We start from the raw sequence: 18,546 nt of genomic DNA on the forward strand, positions 1-18,546 counted from the left end.
CATCCTCAGCGCCGTAGCCTGCAACCAGCACCTGCACACCCCCAGGGACTTCTTCCTGCTGCACCTCTCCCTCACAGACCTGGGCTGCATCTGCACCACTGTGCCCAAAGCCATGCACAACTCCCTCTGGGGCACCACAACCATCTCCTACACAGGATGTGCTGCACAGCTCTTTTCTTTACGTTTTTCATGTCAGCAGAGTTTTCTCTCCTGACCATCATGTGTTATGACCGCTACGTTGCCATCTGCAAACCCCTGCATTACGGGACCCTCCTGGGCAGCAGAGCTTGTGCCCACATGGCAGCAGCTGCCTGGGCCTCTGGGTTTCTCAATGCTCTGCTGCACACAGCCAATACATTTTGTCTGCCCCTGTGCCAGGGCAATGCCCTGGGCCAGTTCTTCTGTGAAATCCCACACATCCTCAAGCTCTCCTGCTCACACTCCAGCATCAGAGAACTGAGACTTTTTGGGGTTAGTGCCTGTTTAGGGTTTGGTTGTTTCATTTTCATTGTTTTCTCCTACGTTGAGATCTTCAGGGCTGTGCTGAGGATCCCTTCTCAGCAGGGATGGCACAAAGCCTTTTCCATGTGCCTCCCTCACCTGGCTGTGGTCTCTCTGTTTTTTAGCACTGCAGCATTGACCTATCTGAAGCCCCCCTCCATCGCCTCCCCATCCCTGGATCTGGGCCTGTCAGTTCTGTACTCGTTGATGCCTCCAGCCCTGAACCCCCTCATCTACAGCCTGAGGAACCAGGAGCTCAGGGATGCCATAAGGAAAATGATGACTGGATGCTTTTCAGGAACAATAACCTGTTTCTTTTCTTCTGCAGAACATGCACTGTGTAACCCTTCACTGGCCCAGTTGGCTTTCTAAAGGTTTTTTTGAGTGTCTGTGGTGGGTTTTCCTGTATTTTTTCCTCTTTTAATGTTGTTAACACAGAAATTTTATTCTTCATCCCATACCTAATTAATACTCTCTCTTTTTGTTTTTACCCACAATTGTGTAAATGAGGAATCATTCTCTATGTGCATTTAAACAAAATAAAAATTCCTGCAACAACTTCTTTGTCAAACATCCTACCTCAGGGATGGTTTACTTTGTCTGCTCATTCCTCCACACTCTCTGCTCAGTGATGACATCGTAACCAGACAAGCCCCTGGGAATAATTTACTTCTAAGTCTTCAATTCATTTGTGGTTAATTATTCAGTTCTCAGAAGTGCATTCAAAGTGAATATATTGTATTAATAAAACCACAAATAAAGATGTCCTGTTTACTTTTTTCCTGGGTTTACATTGATATCAGCAATCCCCAGTCGATATTGATCCCAAGCACCTCTTAATTCAGTCTGAATAGATAAGAAAATCAGGACTCTTTATGTCTGACAATCCATCAGACTTTATCCCTATCCCCACCCCACCATTCCCTCATCCAACCTTTGGGACCCAAAGCAGCCTTGGGCAAATCTGAGCTTCCTCCACTAAAGGCTGGACCTGCAGGTTTCAGCTCCTTGGCACCAACTCCCACCTGCTTGGCTTGGAGAAAGAGCTGCACGAGACACAGAGGGATGTTCACTTATTGCCAGGATACAAAACCAGAAGAAGGCACAGCTGAATAAAAAATCCCTTAATCCTCTGCTGTATATTAAGTCCATATTAAGCTCTACTGAAGTCCACTTTGCACAGTAGGTAGTCTGAGACCAATGGCAAACACCTTCTGTGTCAAGCCCAGATCCCAAGATCCCCCAAACACTCCCTGTCCCGGATTCTGTCCATATTTGCCCTTTGCACACAGCGAGTCACACACTGAAGTTACAAGCTCCCTCGCTCCACAGAGGGAGGAAAAGGGAGAAAGTGAATGAATTTCTGTGCTGTCCAGAGCTAAATCTGCACTCATCCCAATATTCTGGGCTTACAGGACCTTGATCAAACACATCCTGCAGCATCTGTTCACTGGGTAAACATCTGTGTGGACGGGCAGGCCCAAGAAGTGGTGGGGAATGGAGGGCTCAGCACTGGGCTCAGGGCAGTTCAATATCTTTGTCAATGATCTGCACAAGGGGATCAGGGCAGCCTCAGTCAGTTCACAGGTGACACCAAGCTGGGTGGGAGTGTTGATGAGCTGGAGGGCAGGAAGGCTCTGCAGAGGGATCTGGACAGACTGCATCGATGGGCCCAGGACACTTGGAGGAGGGTCAACAAGGCCAAGTGCTGGGTCCTGCCCTGGGCTCACAACCACCCCAAATCCCTGGCCATGGCCTGCAACTGGTCCCCACAGCCTGTCCTGTGTCCTGAATCCCTCCATTTCCCAGGACTTGGTGGGACAAGGGAGCTCTGGGCTCTGGGTACAGAGGGAGCTCCAAGAGCCACTGGAGTGAGAACCAAACACATCAGGTTTGTGTTCTTTGCTGGAACTGGTGAGACTTAGAGCCACAGAAAGTTTCTATTCATGGCCAATATAAAAAAAATGTAAGGATGATACATCCTAATAAACATCAATACCCTTCCCTGAGCTCTGTGCCATGTCCCAGCAGCATCTGAAGTGTCACCTATTCACAAGGGATTTCCATATAGGAAGAGGTTTAGACACAGACATAAGAAAAAGTTGTTCTATGATAGATATAAACACAAGTAAAGTATTGACTAATGTGCTGTTTAAACTTCTGAAAGATTGGCAGCTTCCTGATGCTCAAAGCATGAAACCAGTCAATTGAGAGGCATGGAATGACCAGAGCAACTGGAGGAGGAAACCAGGGAGCAACGGGAAAGACACACATCCAGCAAGTCTACTGAAGGGATGTCCTGAGACATGGCCATTCATACAGGAGAGCTGGAAACACCTGAAGGGAGAGGGAGATGAAGTTCTAGAGTGAAGAGTGGTATTCAAAGTGAATATATTGTATTAATAAAACCACAAATAAAGATGTCTTTTTGTGACCTGCTTTCTTTTTTCCTGTTTTTACATTGGTACCAGCAATTCCCAGTCGATATTGATCCCAAGCTTCTCTTAATTCAGTCTGACTAAATACCAAAATCAAGACCTTTTATGTCTGACAATCCATCAGACTTTATCCCCATCCCCACCCCAACATTCCCTCATCCAACCCTGGGACTCAAAGCAGCCTTGGGCAAATCTGAGCTTCCTCCACTAAAGGCTGGACCTGCAGGTTTCAGCTCCTTGGCCCCAAATCCCACCTGCTTGGCTTGGAGAAAGAGCTGCACGAGACAGGGGGTTTCTGTGGCTGGGTTTTGGTAGTGGGGGGGCTCCAGGGGTGACTTCTGTTAGAATCTGCCAGAAGCTTCCCCTGTGCCATGGAACCAATGCCAGATGCTCCAGGATGGAGTTCCTGCCACTGGCCAAGGCTGAGCCACTTAGGAGTGACAGTAACACCTGTGGGATAACATATTTCAGAAGGGAGGAGAGTTGCACAGAAAAAATTCCATCCTGGGAAGAGCAGAGTGAGAATGTGGGATAATAACACAGACACCAAGGTCAGTGCAGAAGGAGGGGCAGGAGGGACCCCACAGGAGCAGGGGAAGGACTCAGAGCTGAGGCCCCTGCAGCCCATGGGGGAGCATCGGGGTGCAGAGACCCCCCTGCAGCCCCTGGAGGCGCCCACGCTGGAGCAGGGGGATGCAGGAAGGAGGCTGTGACCCCGGGGCAGGCCCAGGATGGAGCAGGTCCTGGCAGGGACCTTCAGCCCATGGAGAGGGAAACCCAGGCTGGAGCAGGTTTTTCCTAGGCAGGACTCGTGGCCCCTGTGGGGGACCCACGCCGGTTCAGCTCATCCCTGAAGGACTGACCCCATGGAGGAGGGACCCACGGGACAGAAGATTGGGAGGAGCTGCTGCCCGAGGGATGGACGCATGTTGGAGAGGTCCATCCAGGACTGTCTCCCTTGGATGGGACCACCATGGGAACAGGGGAAAGACTCAGAGCTGTGGCCCCCCTGTAGCCCCTGGTGGAGACCAAAGTAACGCAGGTGTCCCCCTGCAGACCATGGAGGAGCATCGGGGTGCAGAGACCCCCCTGCAGCCCAGGAAAGAGTAACCCACAGGACAGCAGAATGGGAAGAGCTGCTGCCCGAGGGATGGACTCAAACAACACCTGACGGCAATCCCTTTCCCTGTCCCCATTGCACTGCTGAGGAGGAGGAGGGAGAGCTGAGAAGGAAGGAGGGGTGGGGGGAAGGTGTTTTTAAAACTCTTTTATTTCTCACTCTTTGGCTTTTATCCTGTTAGGAATAAATTTAAGTGCTATCCCTACTTTGAGTCTTTTTTGCCCATTAGTAATCAACTTTCTCCTAACCCTTATCTCTACTCAGGAATCCTCAGTTGGTTTCTTTCTCATCTCTGTGGAATTGCAGAGGGAGGGGGAGGTAGTGGCTTCTAGTGGGTGTTTGAAATCCAGCCAGGGTCAACCCACTACACCAACCCATGTGCTTGAGGCCCCTTTGTGATGTCACAGCCCATCCTCTCCATTCTGGAATAGCCCTTGGCAACCAAAGAACCAACACCCTACAACCCCAAAGTGAAGCCCCACCTGTGTGCCATGGGCCCCTTTGTGATGTCACAGCCTGTCCTCTCCATTCCAGAACAGCCCCTGGCAACCAAAAAACCAATGCCTCACACCCCAGAGTGCAGCCCAATCTATGTGCCATGGGCCCCTTTGTGATGTCACAGCCCATTTTCTCCATTCTGGAATAGCCCCTAGAAACTAAAGAACCAACGTCACAGAATGTCAAAGTGCAGCCCCCCCATCTGCCATTGCCCCTTTGTGATGTCACGGCCTTTCCCCCAGGAAAGAAAGGCTAAAACCTTCGGGTTTCAGGTGCAGTTGGTGGGCCACCCTGGCACTCCATAGGTAGCAAGAGCTTTCTGTCCTGCCACCTTTTTTTCTGGGAGGAATATTTGACCATATTCCGTTTTGGGAGTCTCACTGGCAAGTTCAGTGCAGTGCTCTGACAAGCAAACAACAGCACTTCCACTCAGGAAAGAAAGCCCTTCCCCTGGTCTCTCATGCTGCAGTTGGAGGGCCACTCTTGACACTCCATGGGCAGCAAGAGTGTTCTGTTCTGGCACCTTTTGTCTGGAAGGAATCTTTGTCCGTATTCAATGTTTGGAGTTGGACTGGCAATTACAGCGCAGGCTCCTGCAAGAGAATGACTGCCCTTCCCCTAGGAAAGAAGGCCCTTATGTCTCTCATGTGCAGTTGTTGGGCCACTATGGGCACTGCATGGATTGCAAGAGCTTTCTGGCCTGGCACCTTTTGTCTGGCAGGAATCTTTGTCCACATTCAAATTTGGCAGTCGGACTGACAATTCCAGCATGGAGCTCCTGCAAGTGAACGACAGCCCTGCCCTCCAGGAAAGAAACCCCTTCCCCTCGGTCTCTTTTCCTTTTTCTTCAAATACAACCTGCAGGGCAGCTTTCTACCGTCTCTTCTCTTGGGAATTGTGAAGATAGACCCGCTCTCATGTTTAACACCTCAGGCAAAACCACCCTGTTAACGCCTTTCCCAACCTTCCCCAACCTTTCCCAAAGCTGAGATGTGGAAAGAACTGTTGTAATATTAATAATATAATAAATAAAGAGTCTGCATGGACCAAGAGACACCAATATGGTGTATAACAGAATGCTTTATTGAGAGAGAACAAAGGCTGCAGTAGCAGTTTTGAATTGTAACACGTCCCAACAGGTAACCCTCTCAACCAATCCTGCCAAGGGTCTTCACTGCTCATGTGCACCGGGGTCCCGCAGACTTCGTTTCCCAGAATACTCTGCTGGCACTTCTGAAACCCCAAACACTTCATCTCCCCCTTTTTATTACAACAAGATGCAGAACAGTGCAATTCTGAAACTTTTTAGTTGATAATTTTTTAGTATAACATTTCTCATTTAACAAAGTAACTTTATTAACTGCATTACCTTTATGGGTCTGCAAATTGCAGCCAGTATTTGCTTAAGACTTTCTTTTAGGGTCTTGGGGGTGACTTGGTAAGCATCTTAAACTTTATTTTCCTAATTGTTTTAGTGCAACTGGGTAAAAACAAAAACTTTATTAAACAATAACTTTATTTACCTAAGGATTGAGTGCAACTGGGTAGAGAAAAAACTTTATTAATCTGAGGGTCTATATATAACTGGGTGTCCCAGTTTAAATGAGACACAGATGTTTTGCTGAGGATGAGTTATGAGAAAAGACCCAAACTCTTCCCTCTAAGCAATTATAAATCTGAAATTAAGAGGCTTAGATTGAGGGGAAAAAAATTATGGAAAAGGAAAAATAACAGCCCTTTATTAAAAGGTATGTGTGTATTGGCAGAAACAATGAAAGAAAACAAATAAAACAACCAAACAATACTCCTATACCCACAAATAATACCCTTCTGTAAGGGGGTACTTTTGATTTAGATGATCAGTGGAGCATAGAGGGGTGAGAAGGTTATTGTATTTGTATGTGAAACCAGCCAGAGTATTGTACAGTGTAACTTTATTGCACTAGTTGACTGTAAGGCCCATTGTACTTTTAGCAAAGTCAACTGGATATCTCTTATTATCATAGCTGAGTTCCTCCTTGGCTTGGTTACATTCTGCAAAATAGATACAAATCCCCTTGAAACACAATGGTAGAGGTCCTACATAGGGGTGAGGAAGGTGATGGAGAGAGGAAGATGATGTGGGCAGGGATCGTTGGCCCCTTGCCCTACAGTGGGGCACGCCCAGACTGTTGCCATGAGGTGATGAACGGGCACTGTTTGGCTGCCACTCAAGCACCACCTTGTGCTCCGTCCTGGCCCTACGTAGTGTAATGTAGAGCTGATGGAATGGGGTGTCAGCACTGCTGGGTTGAGCGGTGCTCATCCTTCCATCCACACTGTGCTGCTCTATGAGGATGCCTGTTAAGCATGAGTGCTGACCAGCCCCTGCAGATCCTGGTAGCCCTGGCCTGTCTGTGCAGGTGAGCACAGTTTATTGATAGGAAGCAATGGGGAAAAAACACTTAATATCCTTTTTCTTGTATTCCTTTAATTCCCTTTTTACTAGCTAATATTGTATCGCTTTAATTCCCCTTGTACTAACAAATACTTTAACAGAGGCTCTTCATAGTATTGTATGAATGTCGATAGATAAAGTAGGGTTTTTTGTATTCTTTTTAACTTTTGTTTCTCTTTGCTGATAGTTTCTTTTTTTAACTCTCACTGCAATAAAAGATATTTTTTAATGTTTGAATGACTGTTGTACTTGTCCTTATTCCGGACATGTATCCTTGCAAACCTGGTACACCCCTGGGGGGTGGGCACAGGGGGCAGAGTAAATCAAAGGAGCCCCGTGCGGCCATCGCGTGGTCGGACCCTCCATCTGGGCACAGGGAAGCTGCACTGGCACCAGACTGCGGGTGGGAGCTGCACTTCTCTCTCTTTCCTTACTTCTTCTTATTCTCTCAATCTCTCATAATATTTTAGGAAACTTAAAACTGGATGGGTTGGGTTTTTGCTGACTTGTCTGGGTTAGCCTGTGCTCAGTCAATGCTTTGGGGAATGCTCTGTTCTGGTGGAATGTTACCCTTTCAACTTTTGCCTTCTTTTCTAAAGTTTACCAGTAAAAATGTGTTTTTTGACCTTCTGAGAGGTCAAAAGTGTGTTGCATCTTTTCCACTGTGCTCCCTCAAGGTAGAAAAGTCCATTATCCTGAAGTACTGAGAGAAGATTGAAGAAGCTGCTCAAGAAGTCAGAAGCCAAACTCCCAGTCCCTTGAAGCATTGCTGGGCCCCACTGAGGGCAGGCACTGACAAAACCTCCCCAGGGACTCCTTCGAGCAGATCCTTGCAGGCCAGGAGTGCAGGCAGACAAAGGAAAGTTGCTTGTGGTGGCCTGAGGGGCAGAGGCAGCTGCCAGAGCCAAGGGCACAAAGGCCTGGGTGCCTTTGGGCCTTGCAGCCCTGCCAGAGCCCTTGGCCATCTCTGCTGCAGGCTGTGCTCCCCTGGCCCTGCTGCTCCTCTGGCCTTGCAGGCTGCACACACCCCTCCTGCTTTCCCACCCCCCTCCCAGCAGCATTTCTGGGCCCTCCCTGATGGCTCTGCTGTCCCCCAGCTCTGGCTGCTGCCATGTGCACTTGGCCTTCTTGGCTTGGATGCTGAGCCCCTGTGCCCCAGGACATCCCTGACAGAGCCCAGGCCCTTCTGCAGGGACCCCCAGCAGAGCTGAGCAGATCCAGGTCACCTCCCATTGCTCTGCCAACCCCTTGGGGCTGCTCTGGGCCCTGCAGGTCCTTGCCCTGCTCCCAAGGGCTGTGGGGGTGCTTCATGGTCAGGGCTTGGGCTTTTTGGAGCTCAGGGTGGGGATTGGGCAGAACTTTGGCAGGTTTGTTGTTCTGCTGGTAGAGTCTGGGTCATGATTAGGGGATAAGTTTTTTGGGCTGGATCAAGATTAAAGCTTGGCTTTTCACACTGGTATTACAGGATTGGAATTGGGGTGGGCATTGGAGTACAAATAAGAGTCTGGAGTTCTGCATTTGGGATTTTCTTGCAGGGAATTAGAACAGTGGATTTCCTTCAATGGGAATTTTGGGGAGCAGTGGGGCTTTAGGTTACAAAGAGGGTAAAGGTCCATAAGGAATGTTTGCACAGTCAGTGTTTTAGCACCCTCAGCATTACCTGAAACTGTTTTTACCTTATCAAAATCTTTTCTCTCTGGTGGCCAAGACCCTCTTTCCTTCTCCAAATATCCAGTTCCTTTTTGTCCCAGTTCCTCCTTATCTCCCCCAAACTTTCATCTGGGTGGGCTCAGCTTTGTGGTGACCCTGTGCAACCTCATGGAATCAAGGGGCAATTGTGGCACTGCAGGGAACCAGGGAGCCCTTGTGTCACTGTGGTGCCTCCTGGAAACAAAGAAACCCGGGGACACAGTGGAACCTCATGAAAGGAAGGGGCTACTGTGACACTAAAGCGCCTTTTTGGAGCCAAATGGACCTTGGGACACTGGGGAACCCCACAGAATCAAGGGGTCATTGTGACACCAAGGACACCTCATGGACTCAAGGGACCACTGTGACACTCCAGGGCATTCTGGAGCCAAAGGAACCCGGGGACACTGAGCAGCCTCCTGCAATCAAGGGGACACTTTGACACTGCAGGGCCTCATGGAAACAAAACCAAATACAGGCTTGTCCAGGTCCTGAGGGTGATTCAGAAGGGAGGCAGCAGTGATTTCTCCCTACAGACCCACCACTCCAATGGTCTCTCCCTGCCCTGAAGGTTTCTGGCCATCAGGCTGTAGCTGAGGGGCTTGGTCAGGGCCATGAGCAGGGGGTAGAACAAGGGCTGCGTCCAACTCTGCCAGGAGGGCTGTGTTGGGCAAGGAGGAGGAGGCTGCAGCAAACAGTGGCACTGCTGAGGGGAGAGGAGCAGGGGGAGAGACCTTGTGCCTGCCCACGCTGGGCAGGAGCTGCCCCAGGATGGCAGTTCTGAAGCACTCCCAGCATGTCCCTGGGAACAGCAGGGGAAGACTGGATTTCCAAATCAGACTGGGAATGCAAAAAGCAGGAGTGTCCTGGTGTCACTGCAGGAGAGTTCCAGCCCTGCAGCAAGGACACAGAAGAAGTGACCCAGTCCATGCAGTGCCCTCGGAAGATCCCACAGCATCCTGTAGATGCTGTCAGGGAGGTCAGCTCTGCTTCACAAGTTCCCAGTGCCTGTCCCTGCCTGTGCTCAAAGGCCTCTCACCCCCAGGACTGTGCCCAGAGAGCACTCAGGCCTTCCAGCCAGAAAGGGGCTCAGAAGGACAGTGTGGAAGTGGAAAGAGCAGCTCTGCAAAGCCCAAGCTCTGCTGCTCCCTGGCAGTGCTGCTGTGCTGGGATTCTTGTCCCCTTGCCCTTTGCAAATCCCCCCTGTCCTGCAGTGTGCTGTGCTTTATGAACAGCTAAGAAGAAGGGTCTTGGACAAAGAAGGCACTGTAGGGTCCTTTATTTTGTTTAAATACGCAGAGAAGACAATTCATAATTTATACATCTCTGACTCAAATTCAATGGGTAGATGCTAAATTATGAGGCAGATACATAATAATATTTCATTGAGAAGGAAATTATTGCAAGAACCTGATGACCTCCAGGAAAAAACTGAGCAGGAAGGCTGGGCCATTAGGGAGTCCCATTGTCAATGTTACACACTGGAAAGCAGTCAATTTCTTGCTCTTGAAAAGCATCCAGTCATCATTTTCCTTATGGCATCCCTGAGATCCTGGTTCCTCAGGCTGTAGATGAAGGGGTTCAGGGCTGGAGGCACCACCGAGTACAGAACTGACACCACCAGATCCAGGGATGGGGAGGAGATGGAGGGGGGCTTCAGGTGGGTAAATGTGGCAGTGCTGATAAACAGGGAGACCACGGCCAGGTGAGGGAGGCACGTGGAAAAGGCTTTGTGCCGTCCCTGATCAGAGGGGATCCTCAGCACAGCCCTGAAGATCTGCACATAGGAGAAAACCATGAAAACAGAACAACCAAATGATAAACTGGCAGTAAAGACCATAAACCAAATCTCCCTGAGGTAGCCTGAGTGTGAGCAGGAGAGCTTGAGGATGTGTGGGATTTCACAGAAGAACTGGCCCAGGGCATTGCCCTGGCACAGGGGCAGGGAAAATGTATTGGCTGTGTGCAGCAGAGCATTGAGAAACCCAGAGGCCCAGGCAGCTGCTGCCATGTGGGCACAAGCTCTGCTGCCCAGTATGGTCCCATAGTGCAGGGGTTTGCAGATGGCAACGTAGCGGTCGTAGCACATGACAGTGAGGAGATAAAACTCTACTGAGATGAAGAATAGAAAGAAAAATGCCTGTGCAGCACATCCTGTGTAGGAGATGGTTGTGGTGCCCCAGAGGGAGTTGTGCATGGCTTTGGGCACAGTGGTGCAGATGCAGCCCAGGTCTGTGAGGGAGAGGTGCAGCAGGAAGAAGTACATGGGGCTGTGCAGGTGCTGATCGCAGGCTACGGTGCTGAGGATGAGGCTGTTGCCCAGGAGGGCAGCCAGGGAGATGCCCAGGAAGAGCCAGAAGTGCAGCAGCTGCAGCTCCCGCCTGTCTGCCAATGCCAGGAGCAGGAACTGGGCCATGGAGCTGCTGTTGGGCATCTGATAATTCTTACCACATGATCTGTTCAGAAAAGGAAAAGAGAGGAAACAGTTAGGACAATCCTCTGGGAAAAAGCAACTCCATTTCGAAAGGAAATGGATGTGTCAAATATCACCAAATGCACACCAAGGAGTCAGTTCTGCTCTGCTGCAGTGCAACATGGAACTATTTTGGTAGAGCTCTCACACACACACACAGAGAATGTCATATGTTACAGACCTTAAATACAAAAGTTCCCTCTCTTCCCCCATGACGCAGAAGAGCTGGGGATGCAGAGCAGAAGCTAGTCTCTCCTGAGAATAATTGTACTTGTCTTTTTTATTTTTAGCATCACACCTGAGGAAGGTTCTTTTCCAGTGCAGGAATCCTCATTTCTATGGCCCAGCACACAGTGCCCAGCAGAGCTGCAGGGAAGGGCCCCCAGAGCTCCCTGAACGCCCCCTCCCCCAGACCTTGGGGGCACTTGCCCCCCACTGCCTACCCAAGGGTCTGCTGCCTGGAGCTGTCCCTGCCAGCAGCTGCTTCCCTTGACCCAGGGCTGGGCCCTGGCAGTGCTACCAGAGCCCATCCCAGCCCTCGGGGCTCAGCTCTGCCCTGCAGAGCCCTCCCAGCAGCACAGGGCACTGCCCAGGGGCAGCTCTGCCTGGACAGGCTTTGATGGAAAAGTCAGAGCAGCCCTGAGGAGGATGGAAATGTGACACTGATGCTGTCTCTAAGGCAGTTTTGATGTCTGATACTCTCAGGTTCAATTCCTTCTAATCTAACAGAGTTCAAGTTTCAGTGTCTCTTCCTCTGCTCAGAGATTAATTTCTCTGTCAAAGTGAGCACCCAGACAACCCAGAGTGTAACACTGAAAGAACTGGTTCATTCTCTTCAAGGTACCCCCTGTGGGTCTGTGCCTCTTGCAAATACCTTTTGGGAAATTTCCTGCTTTGATCTGGAGCTGTGACCAGCCCCCATCCCTGCAGCACACTTTGGAGATCAGAAGGACTCTGCCCTGCTCTGCCCTACCAGTAACTGCTCCTTGCCCACAGCCCTTCTCCCCCAGCCCCGTGGCAGCTCCTTGGCCGGGCTGAGAGCTGCCCCTGGCAGGCAGCAGAGTCCCTGCCCCAGCACACACAGCCCTGGGGGGCAGGACCCTGCTCTGCCCCACAGCCCTGGGCACCCCTGGCTGCACCCCCACCTTCCCACCCCACAGCCAGCCCTGGCACAGGGAACCTTCTTGCTCTGGGCCTCTGATGGGGCAGCAGCAAATCCTGCTCTGCAGCAGCTTCTCCTGCTGCCCCCCAGCAAATCCAGCACAGCCATCCTGACAGCTCCTGCCAGGGCTGGCATTTGGCAGCTGCAAGAGCCACTTGCAGCAACTCCCCTGCACTGCTCTGCAGCCACAGCCTGCCCGTGCCAAAGGGCTGCCAAGGTTCCTCCCCTGAGCAGCTCTGCCCTGTCCTCCCAGCCCAGGATCCCTTTCACCTCCTGCTCCCTTCTCCTGGCTGCCCTTGCTGCCTGCAGCTCCTGCCCTGTTCTGCCATAGGGCCACTTCCTCTGCCCTGCAGGGACTGGGAGAGTCCTTCTGAAAGATCCTACAAGCTGTGGGATGTGGCAGCTTTAGAAGATCCCTGCAGGAAGGGAAATTTCAGTGTCCTCCAGCCAGAGAATTCTTCATTCAAATCCTGGGAAGGTTTCTCCCATAGTGAGAGCTCAGTCCCCTCCCAGCCCAGGCTGCCTCTCATCTCTCTGTGCCTTCTCTCCTGTGCCCTGGGTGCTGCAGGCAGTGCCCTCAGCCCTGCTGGGCTGTGCAGAGGAGCTGCTCCTGGGCAGAGCTGTGTCTTTGAAGCTGTTCTTGGTTGCCAGGAGCTCCCTGTGCGCCAGGAGCCCGGCCCAGCTCAGCAGCACAGCAACAGCCCCAGGCATTTCATCACCCTCGGGGGCTTTGGGGATGAGTCCCTGAACATCAGTCCCTGAGAGGAAGTTGAGGAAACCTCTCAAGAATTCAAAGTCAGATTCAAACTCTAAAGTTTCTTGTAGTGTTAATGGGTCCCACTGAGGGACACAGCTGAGAAAGTCATCCTCAGAGTTCCAGTTAGAGCAGAAAAGTGCAGACAGGGATGACAAGGATGGACAAGCAAGGCAAAGGTGGCTCTGATGCTGAAGAAACACTGATTTGTTTTCCTTATGCAAAGGACCAAGGCCTGACCCCCAGCCCTTGGGAAGGCAGATCCTGTCCCTGCCTCATTGCTCAGGGCTCTTCCTGGGGCACTGGGATGTGGGATGTGCAGTGCCAAGGGCAGGATGATGGGGTGGCACCTGCCAGGCTGCTGAGCAGGGACAAGGAGGCCAGGAGGCCCCAGGGCTGCAAGGGCCACTTGTCTCCTCCTGGCCTCAGGGGCACAGCCAGCAGCCATGGCCAAAGGCCTGCAGAAGGTGGCTGTGTCAGGGCCTTTCAGTTTCTGTGCAGGCCTCTCTCCTGTGCAGCCCAGGCTGTCCTAGGGTGTCCATGCCCTACCCCTTTCCCTGCAGGCTGTCATCATCCCCCCGGCTGCCCCACCTGGCTGGCCCCTTCCTGCACTGACATTTCTGCGTCCTCCCTGGCTCTTCCTGCACACACCAAGCCTTGGGCTCAACCAGACTCTTCCCGAGTGATGTTTTGCACCACAGCACTGCCCTCAGAGTGAAATTCTTTTCTACTCTTCCCAGCCTCGACCTCTTCAGCTGCACTTGGCATTAATTTTTATTTTCTCCTGCATTTTTCTGCTATTACAAAACATCCACTCTCTCTGAAGTGACACTGCAAGCACTCCCAGGGTTCTTCTCTGCTGTCCTCTGTCTGCACACCACTGAACCCATGACTCCTTTGCCCCTGTAGAGTGGTCATATGTTTGAGACCTCCAAAGGCCTTCCTGGGACATCTCTGAGCACTCTCCAAGGTGTCTGCAGATGAACACATGGTGTTCATAGTCTAAGATAGTCACAGGGATATGTTTTACTGTGGCCTGTAGTGGCAGAACACGGAGCAATGGTTTTAAACTGCAAATAGGGGAGCTTTATATTGGATAAAATGAAGAAATACTTTCCAATGGGGCTGACAAGAACTGCAGCAGAAGAGGATGTCCCATCCCTGGATTTGTCCAGGGTCAGGAACTTTGGGCAGCCTGAATTATTGAAGATGTCACTCTCCATGTCCAGGGGCTTGGACCACATGAGCTTTTATCTCCCTTCCAAGCCAAACTCAAAGAATTCAATATCCCAAACTTTTTCTCCAAAGAATTTGTATTGCTGAGACATGAATTGCCATGTTTTTGGGGAAGCCATTGGAAAAAGGTAAAAAATCAATTCAAATAAAGTTGCAACATCTCTGTGTGAGAGTTTCACCAAACGGGTCAATGGCAGAGCCTGCCAGGATGACCTTGACAGTTGAAGATGGGGGATTGTGTTTGGGGTCTGAGCCTTATGATGGGCAACAAGAAATCACATTTGTGGACTGTGCAAGACCTTTCATGGCTTTTCTGGGGAAGAACCAAAGGAAGGGAAATGGTGGGATCACAGTGGTTTGTGAGGAACTGGTGTGAGAAAAAAGAGAGAAATGGATGAAGAAGCTCAGAATGCCCAAATATGGAACAAAGTACTCTTCAAGAAGTCCTGGACATTTAGATCAGGGATGTAACTCAAACAAAGAGGATGTAAATAAGCTCTGTGTCCCCAGATAAGGGGAAGAACAAACATAACAGTTTTTGGTGGTGGAACAGGATGACGATGGGCCTGCTCAAGAACTGAGGGCAAGGCAACAGATGAAGCCTGGAAGGACCACAGAAGGACCTCCAGGGGTTTGACTATGTGAAGCAAAGTAATGAATATGTATAAAGCAAACCTGCACATCTAATGAATATGTAACCAGACTGTGGAAAAAGGAAGCCCTATTCATCTTTCATTTGGCTATTTTGGTTTACAGGAGCTTCCCTATAAACATCCAGTGCTGAATAAAGAACAATTCCTGCTTCCTAATACTTACAAATTGGGGTGGAGGTATTTGTTTCTGCTCTCTTTTAGTATCAGGACCATTGTGACACTTTGGAACCTCCTGGAATCCAAGGGCCATTGTCACAGTGCAAGGCCTTATGGAGCCAAAGGCCCTTGGACACTTGGGCAGCTCACAGAATCCAGGGGCGTTGATGACACTCCAGGGTGTCACAGAACCAAAGGAGTCCCGGGAAGGTGCTGAACCTCCTGGAATCAAGGGGGCATTGTGACATTGTGACACTGTGACACTGTGACCCTGCAGGGCCATAGGGGGACAAAGGGGCCATTGTGACCCTGGGCAACCTCACAGCACCAAGGGCCATTGTGACACTGCAGGGCCTCATGGATTCAAAGGAGTGCTGGGACACTCTGGCTCTGATGGAATCACTGTGCAATTGAGACACCACAGAACCTCATGGAATCCTCAGGACCACTGTGACATATGGGAATCTTCTGGAATCAAGGGACCATGGTGACAGTGCAGGGCCTATGGAGCATAAGGGACCACTGTGACACTGTGGAACCTCATGGAATACAGGAACCTGTGAGACACTGCCTTATTGGGATAATTCTTGACTAAGGACAACTGCAGTGTGTGTGTGGGTGGGCAAGGGACAGGTGGAATTTGCCAAAGGTGAGGTGGTTCCCTGTTCCATTGCCCAGCCCTTGGAGCCTCCTTGGGTAGCCCTGGAGCTGCTGTCAGTCCAAAGCAGCCCGGGAGCACTGCCCCAATCCCACAGCCTGGAGCCCCTAACCCAGCCCCATACTGGCTCCAGCACACCAGCAGCTCTGCCCCTCACCCTCCTGCAGCCCCAGAGTGGCCAGTGGGCCACAAGTCCCCCCTGGGGGGTGGGCACAGGGGGCAGAGCAAATCAAAGGAGCCCCGTGCGGCCATCGCGTGGTCGGACCCTCCATCTGGGCACGGGGAAGCTGCACTGGCACCAGACTGCGGGTGGGAGCTGCACTTCTCTCTCTTTCCTTACTTCTTCTTATTCTCTCAATCTCTCATAACTTTTTAGGAAAAAAATTAAAACTGGATGGGTTGGGTTTTTGCTGACTTGTCTGGGTTGGTCTCTGCTCAGTCAATGCTTTGGGGAATGCTCTGTCCTGGTGCAAAGTTGCCCTTTCATCTTTTGGCAAGCTCCTTTCTTTTCTAAAGTTTACCTGTGAGAGGTCAAAAGTGTGTTGCATCTTTTCCACTGTGCTCCCTCAAGGTACTTAAAGAACTGAAGTCCATTTTCAAATATCTGGAGGGTGGATGTTTTTGGTGCCTTATATATTTTTTTAAAGGAAAACCCCTTTGATGAGCTCATACCTCAAACCTGGGGTCTTAGGGTCACCATCCCTGGAAGTGTTCAGAAAACACTGAGCTGTGGCACTTGGGGACATGGTTCAGTGTGAAGATGCCAGTGTTGGGTTAATGGTTGCACTCCATGATCTCAGAGATCTTTTCTACCCTTAACAATTCTGTGATTCTGTTATGACTCAACCACTTCCCTGGACATTCTGTTCCAATGCTTCATAACATTTGAGCCATCCCTTTGATGCAGCAGCCAAGGAAATTCATGGAATAAAGGGGTCATTGTGACCCTGCAGGGACTCTTGGAACCTTGTCTGTTGGGAAACACAAAGGGATGTGTGGGAGTGTTTCACTGACATAAATGAGAATTTTGGAGAGGGACCTTTACACACCCAGATCTTGATGTGTCCACACATCTCTGCCTGGGTGTGGGAGTGAACTGAGTGTGGTGTGCGTGTTGTTATTGTCAATCTATAATTCAGTCACTGTTAAAATTGTATCAAATCCTATTGAATCACTTGATAATGGTTTAATTGGTCAGTGATTAGGTTCTACTAATCTCTTTTGCCTCCTTATATTTGTGTCCAAATCCTTTGTACCCCTGGCCCTCTTGCATCCGTGTAAATCACTCCCTTTCATAAATTATTTTTTTTTTTTTGTGACATACACTTTAAAATTTTCCTACCTAGCAAAAGCACAAATAAACACCGATTAGTTGTTGAAAGATATGAAGATAATTAAAGGAAGGAAAATAATTTGTTTTTCTGTATTTTAATGAGCCCTACAGTGTGTTTAGAGACAAATCCATCATCCTGAGTGTCCCAGTTTAAATGAGACAAGGGTCTTTTGCTGAGGATGAATTAGGAGGAAAAGACCCAAACTTCTCTTTCCAAACAATTATAAATCCAAAATTAAGAGGCTCCGATTGAAGGAAAAACAAATTATGGAAAAGGGAAAATAACAGCCCTTTATTAAAAGGTATGTGTGTATTAACAGGAACACGAAAAAAAAAAAAACAAGTAAAATAACTAAGTAATACTCCTATACCCACCAATAATCCTCTTTAAGAACAAAACCGATAAACCGGCAAAAAAGAAAATAGTTCAATTTCTTGCACCCTTTGGTGCTGTTCCAACCACAGTCAGCAGGGGGCGCCGTCGGGTCACTGGAGATGCAAAATTTGTAATGTCCTGTACCATTCACCAGGTGGCGCTGTTGGGTCACTGAAGGTGTAAAAAACTTGTAGTGTCCTATTATAGTCACCAGGTGACGTTGTTGGATCACTGAAGGAGTAGAACTTGTAATGTCCAGTGCCCGTCACCAGGTGGCGCTGTTGGATCCTTGGCTACACCGGGGAGGGGAAGGGGGGAACAACAGCAATAAACAGAAAGTTCTCCCAATGGAAGAAAACTCACAAACTTCAGCTGATTAGGGTCCGTTGTAAGCAGGGCTTGCAGTCAGCCAGAGGTGAGCCAAGAGCACCAGCCAGAAACTCCCCTCCGACAGGAAAAAAAACAAAGGAGCCCGGCAGTGTCTGCAGCCCGCAGCAGCCTCTCACCCCGGCAGAGCGAGAGAGTCTCCTCCCCCAGCCTCCACCCCCTTCGTTGTCACAGGCAACTAATCTCGCCTCATTAAGGCAATCTCGAGCCGATTCCTTTGTTCAACTAAATGGCTCATCACAGAACACACACACACACACAGCAGGAGGAAAGGAAAGAAAATTCCTTGCTAAAAAAAAAAAAATACGAACTATGACATTATCCACCCCTAATTTTTTTTTCCTTTTCTCATGCCACCATACATCTATCAAATGGAACCTTTTTTAACTCCACATATACATACATCATTCTAGACTATGTACATATTCACAAATACATATAGATACAAATATGGGTAGAGTTATGACCTGTTTACCCTAAGATAATATCTCCTTGGGGTATGCACCGGGTTTCTCCATCTTCTTGCATCACCCACCATGTGCAACCAGGTCCTTGGGCAAAGACAACTCCACGAATGGATTTGCCTTTGCTCGAGGCATGGTTAACCCAAACTGTTTTACCTAACATACCTCTCATGTGAACCACTGGGACCTTGTCCCCGTCTACAGTGTGAAG

At 49.8% G+C, this 18,546-nt stretch overlaps 2 protein-coding genes across 2 annotated transcripts; one reads left to right on the top strand and one right to left on the bottom strand.

The window, feature by feature from the left end:
- Positions 1 to 219: 219 nt before the first annotated feature.
- Positions 220 to 1,223, top strand: LOC126652458 (olfactory receptor 14J1-like). The gene has a single exon (XM_050339212.1). The coding sequence runs from the start codon at positions 220 to 222 to the stop codon at positions 871 to 873; it is 654 nt and encodes a 217-aa protein (XP_050195169.1). The 3' UTR covers positions 874 to 1,223.
- Positions 1,224 to 10,175: 8,952 nt separating this feature from the next.
- On the bottom strand, positions 10,176 to 11,117 carry LOC126652459 (olfactory receptor 14J1-like). The gene has a single exon (XM_050339213.1). The coding sequence runs from the start codon at positions 11,115 to 11,117 to the stop codon at positions 10,176 to 10,178; it is 942 nt and encodes a 313-aa protein (XP_050195170.1).
- Between the last annotated feature and the right edge of the window lie 7,429 nt (positions 11,118 to 18,546).

This window comes from Myiozetetes cayanensis, unplaced genomic scaffold (genome assembly GCF_022539395.1).
Source record: "Myiozetetes cayanensis isolate MyiCay16 unplaced genomic scaffold, myiCay2020 scf877, whole genome shotgun sequence".
NCBI classification, from domain to species: domain Eukaryota; kingdom Metazoa; phylum Chordata; class Aves; order Passeriformes; family Tyrannidae; genus Myiozetetes; species Myiozetetes cayanensis.

Bases quoted from the DNA above. Each gene is read 5' to 3' on its own strand.
- LOC126652458 (XM_050339212.1), top strand. From the start codon at position 220: ATGTGTTATGACCGCTACGTTGCCATCTGCAAACCCCTGCATTACGGG.
- LOC126652459 (XM_050339213.1), bottom strand. From the start codon at position 11,117: ATGCCCAACAGCAGCTCCATGGCCCAGTTCCTGCTCCTGGCATTGGCA.